This window comes from Budorcas taxicolor, chromosome 15, assembly GCF_023091745.1.
Source record: "Budorcas taxicolor isolate Tak-1 chromosome 15, Takin1.1, whole genome shotgun sequence".
Taxonomy (NCBI): Eukaryota; Metazoa; Chordata; class Mammalia; order Artiodactyla; family Bovidae; genus Budorcas; species Budorcas taxicolor.
The window spans coordinates 21,802,561-21,814,792 of NC_068924.1; the positions used below are offsets into that span (position 1 = coordinate 21,802,561).

The 12,232-nt window shown below is 36.8% G+C and overlaps 2 protein-coding genes across 2 annotated transcripts in view; one reads left to right on the top strand and one right to left on the bottom strand.

The window, feature by feature from the left end:
• DLAT (dihydrolipoamide S-acetyltransferase) overlaps positions 1-4,643 on the top strand; it is a 31,563-nt gene extending 26,920 nt beyond the window's left edge. The window contains exons 12-14 of the mRNA XM_052652295.1: positions 893-1,055; positions 2,062-2,198; positions 2,780-4,643. Of these exons, the coding sequence (XP_052508255.1) occupies positions 893-1,055; positions 2,062-2,198; positions 2,780-2,909 (430 nt within the window). The 3' untranslated portion in view covers positions 2,910-4,643. The remainder of the gene's footprint in view (positions 1-892; positions 1,056-2,061; positions 2,199-2,779) is intronic.
• Positions 691-11,260, bottom strand: PIH1D2 (PIH1 domain containing 2). Its single transcript, XM_052652296.1, has 6 exons — positions 11,084-11,260; positions 10,552-10,675; positions 9,889-10,134; positions 8,378-8,643; positions 6,697-6,827; positions 691-715 (listed from the first exon to the last, which is right to left on the bottom strand). Exons 1-6 carry the CDS (start codon positions 11,258-11,260, stop codon positions 691-693), a joined length of 969 nt encoding a protein of 322 aa, XP_052508256.1.
• Between the last annotated feature and the right edge of the window lie 972 nt (positions 11,261-12,232).

The window sequence follows — 12,232 nt, forward strand, 5'->3', positions numbered from 1 at the left end:
GACTGTATAGTTGATGGGGTCACAAAGAGCTGGACATGACTAAATGACTTTCACTTTCAGTGTGAAATTTAGCATTTTCTCCTATTATAGAGAACAAATCAAAGAGGTGTTTTAATACTTGTGCTGATAACCAAATAAAATCGAGTTGTTTTTATATGCATTGTAGTTGTTATGGATGTCTTAAAATATATCACTACTTCAAAAGCATAGCCATAATTAGATCTGCTGCAAGACTTTTGAAGCACATATATCACAGTTTTGTTTTTTGAATAGTTCAGTAACTGAATTTCAGTATATTTTGTTTGGGGGGGGAGGTTTTTTTTTTTATTTAAGTATTTTGTTTCCTGTGTTTAAAAATTCTGAGAAGGGACCCAAATGCAGCGGTGTCTGTAGCATAGAAAAGATGAGGAATCCTGCTTTTATGTTCTGAGGCAGCACTAGCTCCCTACCAGGGGAGCACTCCTATTTCTCCCCCGTGCAGTTCTTTTCCTTCAGTCTTCCTTTCATCTGCTCAAGCTCTGCTTGCAGACGAAGCTCCAGCCAGTCCTCTTCATCTCGTAAACCTAAGGAGTTCTTTTCAGTTCTCACTGGATGCTCAACGTTTTTTCCCCAATTACGTTCATGATGTTGGTCAGTGCCGATAAGGGGTAGTTCGTGAGTACATGTGAAGCCAACCGGTGGACACATTGCTCATTCATTTTTAAAATGTGCAAGTCTAAAAAAATAAAAGTGCAGGTATAAGAGAGGGCATATAGCAAAATTGAAAAACCAGGCAAGATCTCTCTGGCTAAAAAGTAACACAGACTGAATACCGCTATTCTTGCTTAACCTGACAGACTCTTAACAGTTGATGATTATTGAGTTTTACTTTTCTTTTTTTCTTTTTAAATAGAAATCATGTTGTTGATATCAGTGTTGCAGTTAGTACTCCTGCAGGACTCATCACACCTATTGTATTTAATGCACATATAAAAGGACTGGAAACCATTGCTAATGATGTTGTTTCTTTAGCAACCAAAGCACGAGAGGGTAAACTACAACCACATGAGTTCCAGGTAAGATATTATGTATTTACTTTATGGATGTCACTGTGCTATTTTAGTGAATTGTATTGTTTTTAAAGTTGGCCTTATGCTTTTATTGCATTTTCCGCTTTTTGATTCTGCCTTGTGTTCTCACTGACAGAAGGTCTTGAAAATAAAGAAAAACTGAGTAACCTATCAAAAGCTGAAAAAAAAATTTTTCAAGTAGTGTGCAAAAGCCACACAACTGACTTGTGTTCATGTTGCTATGGTTGTGTGTTTTCAGCAAAGTGTACCCCATTCAGTCTTTTATTTCTTTTTTTTCCCTTTCACCTTTATGTGTAATTAGTAAATAGGAATTGTATATATTTAAGGCATACAACTTGATGTTTTGATATATGTATACTCTGTGATCGTGACAAGGTAATTAACCTGTCATCTCATATACTTACCATTTTCCTTTTTTTAATGGTAGTTGAGTCCTTTTTTTAGAAAATATATTATTGAAGTAGAGTCGATTTACAATGTGTTAATTTCTATCGTACAGCAGAGTGTCTCAGTTATACATGTCTATACATTCTTTTTCATATTCTTTTCCATTATGGTTTATCACAGGATATGGAATATAGTTCCCTGTGCTATACAGTAGGACCTTGTTGTATATCCATCCTATATCTAATAGTTTGTATCTGTTAATCCCAAACTCCCAATTGAACCCTCCCCACCCCCCACCCCCCACCCCCCACCCCCACTTAGCAACTATGAGTCTGTTCTCTCTGTCTGTGAGTCTATTTGTGTTTCATAGATAAGTTCATTTGTGTCATATTTTATATTGCACATATAAATGATACCATGTGGTATTTGTCTTTCTCTTTCTGACTTGCTTAGTATGATAATTTCTAGGTTCATCCATGTTGCTAAGAATCCCTTCTTAAAGTAAAACATCTTAAGGTTTTTTCACAAAACATTTGTCATTTTTTTAAATTTATATTGACAAGCAGTTATGATGATCTGTTTTTAAATCTTTCTTTTCCTTTAGGGTGGCACTTTTACGATCTCAAATTTAGGAATGTTTGGGATTAAGAACTTCTCTGCTATTATAAACCCACCTCAAGCATGTATTTTGGCAATTGGTGCTTCAGAGGATAGACTGGTTCCAGCAGATAATGAAAAAGGGTAAGTGCCAAAATGGAGAGGGAGTTGTAAACTTACTTTCATTACAGTATACCTGGCTTTGAGTCTTAAGTTTTATAATTATTGGCATGGCATACTGGAGCTTCACACAGAGCTAGATGTAAGCACAGAGTGACGTTTCTCAGGGCACTAACTTCTTACTTTGCTATTTGAGATGGGAAGTCTTATTTACTCTAGGTCAGGGGTCAGCATAATTTTTCTTAAAGAGCCAGTTAATAAATGTTTTATTTTTTCTGGGTCATGCAGTTGCTATTGCAAATACTTGGCTATTGTGGTATGAAAGCAGGCATAGCCAATACAAAAATGTATTCCAGTAAATCTGTGTTTGGTGGGATTTGGCCTGTGGGCTGTTGTTTCCTGACCTGTATTGTTCAGATGGTTGTTTGGTCTGTTTCTTCAAACTATTGATTTGAGCTAGAGGTGTACAACCTGTGAAGAGTAGGAGAAAAATAATGTTACCTGGTTGGGACTGTAAGTTAGGAGCTGGCATTTGGGCTGGTTACTACCTAACATCTAGTGATTGCTTTTCGAATACCTAATAATGTTTTTTAATCTTTTTCTAGGTTTGATGTGGCCAGCATGATGTCTGTTACACTCAGTTGTGATCATCGGGTTGTCGATGGAGCAGTTGGAGCCCAGTGGCTTGCTGAGTTTAGAAAGTATCTTGAAAAACCTATCACCATGTTGTTATAATTAATCCAAGAATTTCTAGACTCTCCTAGGTCACACTGTTTCATTCTTAAGAAGGTATTAATATGTCATTAAACGGTGGTTCTCTTTTTATTTTAAGGTTAACCAGTTATTTTTGAGTCTGTCCAGATAAGTTATTTGTAATGGCATTACTGAATTTTTTAAAATGCCAATTACATCCCAATATTATGCACATTTAATAAACACCAGAGTTTAAGCTGTGTACTCCAGGTCAAGGGGCCTGTGGCATAGCCCTTTGGTAGTATGGCCTTCCACTGGAAATGCAGAGGTAGAATTGTGGTTCCCTATTGAGACAGGCACATAAAAGTAACCTTGATGAGACCTTGAGGTTTTGAAATTTAATTACCTCGATGTTTTGATTAGATTTGAGAAAAGAGAAGTCAGGAAAACTAGTTCTTTAGGAGAAAGGATTTGAACTGAAACTTGATTTTGGAATTTAAACCTAGTTAAAAATTTTCTGTTACATAAATCTTGGTTTATCACAGATGGGAAGCATGGAGAACTTGAAGGAAAATATGAGAAAACTTTAAAAGTCAACATTTTCATAGGACTGTTCAACCAGCTGTTCTTTGTTTATTTTTCTATGAATTCAGAAATGGTTGTTTTCTCCTCTTGAGATGAAGATATAAATATGAACCAGCTCCTTGGTATAAGTGAGAATTTGTGTGTGTATCTATTTAAATAATTTAAATGTGTCACTGTGAGAGCAGAATTCTATAATTGCCTCAAATAAAAGAATATGCTTATAGAATTTAACAGAGTGAACTTGTGAAAGTAGGATTTTTCCTGTAAAATTAACTAGTGGTTACTTGCAAATGAACTTAATTACTAGGATTTATTACTTAAATACTTGAAAAACTTGTATCAAGTAACTGTGGAATGGAATAAGTGTATATATGTAAATATGGTTCCTAGTGAGATATGTGCCAAAGTCCATTTATCATCAAGTTGTGTCTGAAAAGAAAAAGGGGAGAGATACACTGGTGGACAGTTTGGAGTGATAAAAGATGGTGACCAGGACAAACTAGTCATTTCTACTTGGATAAAATGGAAAATGTTAAATGTGTATAAAGAGAAGTGTTCTATGTTTTTCCACCCCAATGTTGTCTCATGTAAAATAAGAAAACCCTAAAATCCTGTCAGAGAGAAAAAGTTTATTTAGGTTGTTAGCTACCTTATCAGCCTAAATATTTATTTTCCATTTTCTTACAATTTGCCTTTCTGTAGGGGGTTGGGGGGTGGTGATATTCAGGATAATAAAAATGAATTACAAACATTATCACAGTTCTAGACTTTCTATGGAATTGATGTGATTTAATAAATAAATTTGGAATTATGACTATTAGCAAATCTGATCCTCCTTGTCAAATGTAATATGCAGAACTCTTCCCTGAAATTTAGGTCTTTCAATGTTGAATCTGTTTCTAAATGTTCATTATTACATGGTGCACAAGTGACACTCGATATATTCCAGAAATATTTTCCTTGATGTATTATTATGAAAAGTCAGTTAATCTGACTTTTCAGTAGTGATTTTAGCTTGAATTGAAGATTATGGAGAAGGAACAAACTTATGACAAGGGACCATCGTAGTATGAGCCACATCTGGTTCAAATATGTGAAACTTCAAAGATAATTCATTATTTGGTAGTGTTTATGGCTCTGTTGTTCCCTTGAGAGAAAAATTTAAAAGTTGTATTCTAATAAAAATTGTTCTGAGTTAAAAATTAACCTGAGCTACAATCTAAATTTGGATTCAGTTTATTTCCCTTACCAGATGGAATGAACAAGTGTTAGAAATAGTGTTTTGGTTCAAATTAGATTGTTTGAAAATTAAACTATATGTTTTCAATGTGTCTTGTCTAATATTTTTGATTTGTTGGTAATTATTTTTCACATTAGATTTTTTTAAGACCAGGAATAGCTATGTACATGGTAAGCTCTTAGTACAGATACATTTTGAGTTTATAGAATTGGTAAAATAAGTTCTGAGTTTGGGAGCATATAATCTAACCTTCAGGCTCAAGGAGCCCTCTTGTTAGGAGGTGGCACATAGCAAGAAGGAAGTGTGGTCTGGCTCTGCTAGCTATAAACCTGAGGTTTGTGAATGCAGTAGTATCCCAAGGCCTGGACTGCAGAAGTTGACCAGTGCGAGTGGTCCCAGGATTGTGCTGTAAGGAATTCTCATCACTCAGTAATGCATAAACTCTGGGGGACATGAGAAAATAATCACTACTGATTCCTAATCTCTAAAGCCAAGTTTGTAGAAAAATCTGGTATCTTAATCAAGGATAATTCATGTCCATCTCAAAGTTTTCAGTTTTGAAGAAGAAATATCTTGATAAGATTCAGATTAAACTGCTCAACTGTTCATCATTAGCTGATGCTCTTCCTGACCAGAGTTTTGCTTTTTGTAGGGAGGGGGAGGTGGAGATGTTATAAGTGAAGGTATTTTGGAAAACTAGTATGTAAGTTTACCATTTTAATGTTAAGCATGCTAGATCTTGTATTCATTAATAAGTACACAATTACATAAGTCCTGACATAAGTAACACCTAAGTGCGAGAGTGCAAGAGTAGAGATTCAGCTATTTCTGTGTAAGTAGGTATGGAAATTTATAGAAATTAAGTTTGACAGTGATTTTGTAGAAGAAAAGATAAGGTCAAAGCATTCCAAGTCTTTTGAAGGATGAGTATAGGATATCACAGTTCTAGAAAACTTTCCAACAATAAATTATCCTATTGCTAGAAAAATTCAAGTCCACACCAGGTTTAAGAAAATTACTCATTTCTGATTATCACAGGTCAGTTACTGCTATCCACACATTAGTTTCTAAAGTTTAAAAGTTTTAAAATTAATGAGAACTTTATTTAAAGACCTTATGTTGAATTAGAAATTAATAATTACAAGGAGAGTGTTTTGTATTTAGAAAAGACAAGGGATGTTTGAAGTTTGGTGTGAATGTTGCTTACTTGGATATAAATTGGAAAACTGACACTTTTGTATTGAACAAAGAAGTGACAGATGAATGGGAGTTTAAAAGTACATCACTTCTGTATTTTAAAAGTTATTTTCTTAAGAGAAAGGCACTTGTCCCAAAGTCAGCTCCTTTGCCTTAAATTAGAGTTGGGTGTATTTTATGTCTTACGTGTAATAATACCCGATGACTGTCACTGCATCGTTTTATCTAATCCGTAGACAAGTCCATACCTGATAGTAAAGGGAGGTAGGCCTGGGTGGCTTGGACTCTTGCCAGAGCTTGCTTTATAGAAATATAGAGGTTCACGGAAGCAAAGGTTTACACATTATTACACTGGTCCTACATCTTTATTGCTGGACGAAACTTTCACTGCTAAGGCACATCTTGATAGTAAAGAACTTCTTGCACAGTCTGGAATTTATTCCTGATGCAAAAATTTACTAGAGACAAAAATGTTTTCAAGTAGTAAACAAAGAATTCTTACATATTATAATACCTAGAGACAGACTTTTCCCAAATGGTATTTAAGTTACTTGAGGCCATTACAAATATCTTCAAAACAAGTATATTATGGCAGTACTGTTTTTGGTAGTTTCTGCTTACTGCCAAGTTTACTTGAGGAGAAAGAATTTTAAAAAGCAGCTGATGAGAAAATCTCATTCCATCAAAAGAAACTCCTAGAAAACGAAACTTAAAAGTTTTAAGATAAACTTCTTCACAGATAATGGAGGCCCTCTAATTCAAATGACTTTCACAGAAAACTCCAAATACTCGATGCTTTGAACTTACACCAATGGCATTGTGACGATTAAAGTGGCTTTCTCTTTGATAAATTTTGCTGTAGTCATTTCAGTATCCACAGATTCTGGAAGATTTAGATATAATCTGTACTTTTCAGAGACCTCGATCAATATATCATCCTAAAAAAAAATAAACCAAGAGATTTTAAAAGATGAAAGAAAAGTATTCCCTGGTTAGAATTTGTTACAGGTTTATTGTTCCCAGTTATTCACTCCTTTCCCATAAGAAGAGTGTCCACTTATGAGCAGTAAAGGTATTGTAAATCCCTGAGATTCTGAGGTGGTTATTATTGTTCAGTGCGTTAAAAGTGAATTGATAGCAGTACCAGAAGATGGGTGCTGCCATTATAAATTAAGTAGCATTGACTTCAGGGCTGACCAGCAAACAGCAAGAAAACTTGCTGGAGACTGGAAAGATGGTGATCTATGTTTTATGGTGACAAAGCTCTTATCACAATAATCTGGAAGACAGTCTACCTCATTAACTTGTGTTTTTAGGTACAGAAATGGGAACATAGAATGTTATTTGCATGTGTTGGTTCTGTTGGCTACATTTAACAAGGTACTACAGAAAGATGGAAGTTAGAAAAGTTCTCAATTTGCAAGGGAATATAAAGAATTGAAAGGGAATATACAGAGCACATAAATTCTAAGACTTGAATGAAAAATGGAACCAATTTTTATTTTCAACCAGTAATAAAACAAATAACCTTTCAGCCTCAACATTCCATGGGCAGCAAACAGGTTCAGTAAGCTCCTCAGCACCTAATGACAGCGTAGTCTTCAACGCTCTTTTCAGGCATGGCTAAGGTAGATTATGAAAGAAAAAAACCTCCCAAAGAATGGAGCTAAAAGTCATGGAAAATAATGGAAATAGGAGGCTAGGTAATCAAGGAAGCTTGTCAAGGGACCTCAGCAAGAACATCCTCTACCTTCAGGAAAGGGACCTTTGCACTATCTGCCTACCAGGGTTTTAGAATTGTCGAGTACCAATAACTACTGTGTGCCTTACAGTTTTCCAGTTTCTGAATTGAGACTGTTGATTGTGGTTATTCTCTCTCCGTTCTACATTGTATGATGCATGGGGTTACAGAAATAGATGATAACTTGTCATTGCAGTTCATGCAAATTTTGTCTAATGCAGATTATGATGGCAAAATCCTGCACTTCGGAATCTGATACTGGGATTGGAGGTATGTTTCTTGAGAAAAGAAGCAAATACTTGTGACCAAGAGGGTGGACTGTGGTAGACTGTAGATTGGTGCTTTTCTAAGAGGATTTATGCATTCTTGTCATGTAACTTCCAGTGACTGTTTGTGAAAAGAATGTTCTTTCCAGCTGTACTGATGTAGGACTTGGCCTTCTGACTTTTTGATCAATACAATGTGAGCATAAGTAATACATTCCATATCTGAGAGGAAGTTTTAGGATCTATTGCATGGTTTCACCATTTCTATTTTCCCTCTTCCATCAGAGTGACTTGTCTAAAGTGAAAATTGTTCTTTCACCTTGTGTCTTAAAATGTGCAGCACACAGAGCAAAGCAGGATGAGCTGACATGTAACCTGAGCAAATTATTGTAAGCCACTGAGATTGTGGAGTTATTTTTTACTGCAGTATAACAGTGATTATTGACTGATGCAAATTTACAGCATTACTTATTCAGCTTACCTCAGAAACACTAAGGTCACAGAGAGATACTGAATTAATACCAGGTAATTCAACTTTCAATTCAATTTTCAGAGGTTTCTCATTCTGATCTGCCACAAGTTTTAATTCATAGGCTGGTCTCTTCATCTCCACTTCAGTCTCTGTACTAGAAATTTCTTCTATCAGACATGCTGTTTTACTTGAAACTTGGTCTTTCGGCAGTAAAAGTTGAGGAAACTGATCTGAATTGCTCACAGTACTGCTTCTTATCTTTTCAAGGGTTAGTTCTTTATTTTAAAAAAGGAAGATGAAATCACAAAATTAATCAACATGAAATACTATCAGGCAATGAGCTGTAACAGTGGTAGTGTTAGCCAAGATGGCAGACAAAGCTGCAGGTAAATTCGTTTGGGAATCTTAAAAGAGTCTTAAACCAGAGAATCTGGTTTAAAAGTTTGCAGGATTTATCTTTAAGGACATGCTAATTTTTTTAAAAATTTTATTAAGTATAGTTGATGTACAGGGTTGTGTTTAATATCTGTGGAATAGCAAAAAGACCGTTATATATTTTTCATATTCTTTTCTATTATGGTTTATCACAGGATATTGAATATAGTTTCCTGTGCCATACAATAGGACCTTGTTTATTCATCCTATATATAATAGTTTGCATCTGCTAATCCCAAACTCCCAGCCCATTTCTCACTTTCCCTTGCAACCGCAAGTCTTTTCTTTATGAGTCTGTTTCTTAGATAGGTTCATTTGTGTTGTTTTTTAGATTCCACACATAAGCAATATCATATGGTATTTGTCTTCCTCCTGATTTACTTCGCTTAGTATGATAATATCTAGGCCCATCTATGTTGTTGTTTAGTCACGAAATTGTATCCGACTCTTTTGAGACCCTATGGACTGTAGCCTGCCAGGCTTCTCTGTCTATGGGATTTCCCAGGCAGGAATATTGGAGTGGGTTGCCTTTTTCTTCTCCAGGGGATCTTCCTGACCTGTGGATCCGACCCATGCCTCCTGAATTGGCAGGCGAGTCCTTTACCACTGAATCATCAGAGAAGCCTCTGTCTGTGTTGTTGCTGCTGCTGCTACTGCTGCTAAGTCGCTTCAGTCGTGTCCGACTCTGTGTGACCCCATAGACGGCAGCCCACCAGGCTCCTTCATCCCTGGGATTCTCCAGGCAAGAACACTGGAGTGGGTTGCCATTTCCTTCTCCAGTGCATGAAAGGGAAAAGTGAAAGTGAAGTCGCTCAGCTGTGTCCAACTCTTAGGACCTCATGGACTGCAGCCTACCAGGCTCCTCCGTCTATAGGATTTTCCAGGCAAGAGTACTGGAGTGGGGTGCCATTGCCTTCTCTGCCATCTATGTTGGGATATGCTAATATTCCTAATATCTAATCTTCATATTTTTCTATCTTAAATTTCTCATCTTTTACAATTGAGACTTCTAGTTTGCAAAATGTACACCAGAAGCAAAAAACATTTTAAATCAGATCACTTTCCATTACATTTCATTAATTTACCGTTTCTCATTTTCTCTCTTAAGCCTGCGGGATTGGTTTGGATTCCCATCAGATTTTGTTTCATTCTTTGAATGCTTCCTTTTATTCTAAATTTGGTAATAGAGTAACAGTTTGAGAGAGTAAGTTGGAGTTGTTCCTCAATGCATTTCATGGCCATCCGTATCAGTTGATCTTTTTTCACTTGGTCTTTCTCTGCTGCCTGGAGAACATCAGGATGATAGGCAACATCGATGACTGTGTAAACATCTGTGTGTGTAATTCAGAGGGAGTACAATGAAGACAATTTGTTTTACTAATGCTATTGTAAGTCATAGCCTGATAAAGATGGAAAAGTATAAATTCTATTTCTGTATTTTCAAAGATAATCACAATGGTGCTATATATATAAAATTCCAATTAGAGCATTTCTTGGCATTTTATATGAATTAAAATAGCTCATATTATTAGGAAATTAAATAGTATTCAATTTTCACAAAGTACCCTTATTCAGTTCAGTTCAGTCGCTCAGTTGTGTCCACCTCTTTGCAACTCCATGGACCCTTATTATTCATTGACTATACCATGACCAAATATGTAATGCTTTTTACCAAGTAAAATCTGGCCCATGCTTATTCCCACATCCCAATTTTTAAAATGTGCTTTCTCTCCCATAATTCTATGTACCTGATGTCTCAGATGTATCTTCTGGTCTGCCAATACTTAGAGGTACTGGATGAGTGGCTGATTCTGGAGCTGGGATCCTTTTCCACTGACATAGGTTGATAAAAAGTAATTTTTCTTTTGGTTTCTAGAAAGCAAAAAATTTGCATGTCTCAAAATCCAGTTTTTAAATTTTTAAAAAATATCCTAAAGGTAACTCATCACAGAGTTACCTCCCCAACCAAATAACTTCTCTTTATTTGAAAAATCTCCAACTATATTATTCTCTATTAAATGATTACATTACTTTTGATTTTTATTCTAGCAGAAAAATGACTGATTTGGGGATCTCCAAAATGTGTAAAATATGAAATTCCCATTCTTCTTCCATCAACACTATCTTTCACATTACTTTCAATTTTCCATTATTCAGAGTGGCAGTCTCCCTCAATGTTCTTATGCTGAAGTAGTAATAGCTAAGGGTAAGCCATTGTCTGGTTATTCCAGGACCATTTCAATCAGGACTTCCCTTTCTCTGGGCACCAACTCTACATACCAGAATCCTGGTTTGTAGACAGAGCTGTGGTTCTGGGGTAGCACAGAGCTCTTTCCCCTCTTTGAGCTGCTGTTGAATGAACTTCTGATAGCTCTCAGGGTTACTTTCAGCCAGATCATCTAAGAGGTTCCAGAACTGAGTAACCTGGGTAAGCAGACCCTTTGAGGATGACTCCATGATATAGATGAATAGGCCTCTTAAGCCTGTGGAAAGACATGACTTAAGGAAGAAAAAAATCTCACCTCAAATCTATTCTTCGCGGGGAGGAGGAACAGTTCAGGGGCTGTTTTGTTGAAGTTGACAGCTATTCTTAACATCAGTGCCTGAAAGATTATGGATCAGCACTGTTTTATCTTTTCCTTATATTCTATTTAGTACCCTTTCTTACATTCTCAAGATGCTGTCTCAGATGATAAGTCCTTACCTCTGCATAGACCCTCACAAGCCTTGCTGGTGCTGCTAAGTCGCTTCAGTCGTGTCCGACTCTGTGCGACCCCATAGACGGCAGCCCACCAGGCCCCCCAGTCCCTGGGATTCTCCAGGCAAGAACACTGGAGTGGGTTGCCATTTCCTTCTCCAATGCATGCAACTGAAAAGTGAAAGTGAAGTCGCTCAGTCGTGTCCGACTCTTAGCGACCCCATGGACTGCAGCCCACCAGGCTCCTCCGTCCATGGGATTTCCAGGCAAGAGTACTGGAGTGGGTCGCCAGTGCCTTCTCCGCTTGAGAGGTCATTTAAAGTTTGGATTTCTCGGGATTTTCTTGTCTCAGCACCCGGGTATATGCTAACTGGGGCCTGAATTTGCTAGAAGTGTGCTGTGGGTTGACGGCCACATGAGACTTCCTCAATCCTCAGCATAGTTTAGGAATTAAAAGCATGGACTCTGCAGCCAGAATGCCGAGATCCCACTCTTAGCTCTATCATTTACTAGCTGTGTGATCTTGAGAAATTAATTTACACATGTGCCTCAGTTTATTCTCGAAATGGAGGCGATAATACCTATCTCATAGGGTTATCGTGAGAATTAAGTAAGCTAATACGGAGAGGCTGGAACACCTGCCAAGAATAATAATATTCTCTCTACCACTTGAGATAACCTCCCTCAAAGCCCCCTCCGTCAATGGAGACGTATCTCACAGCATCCACAGA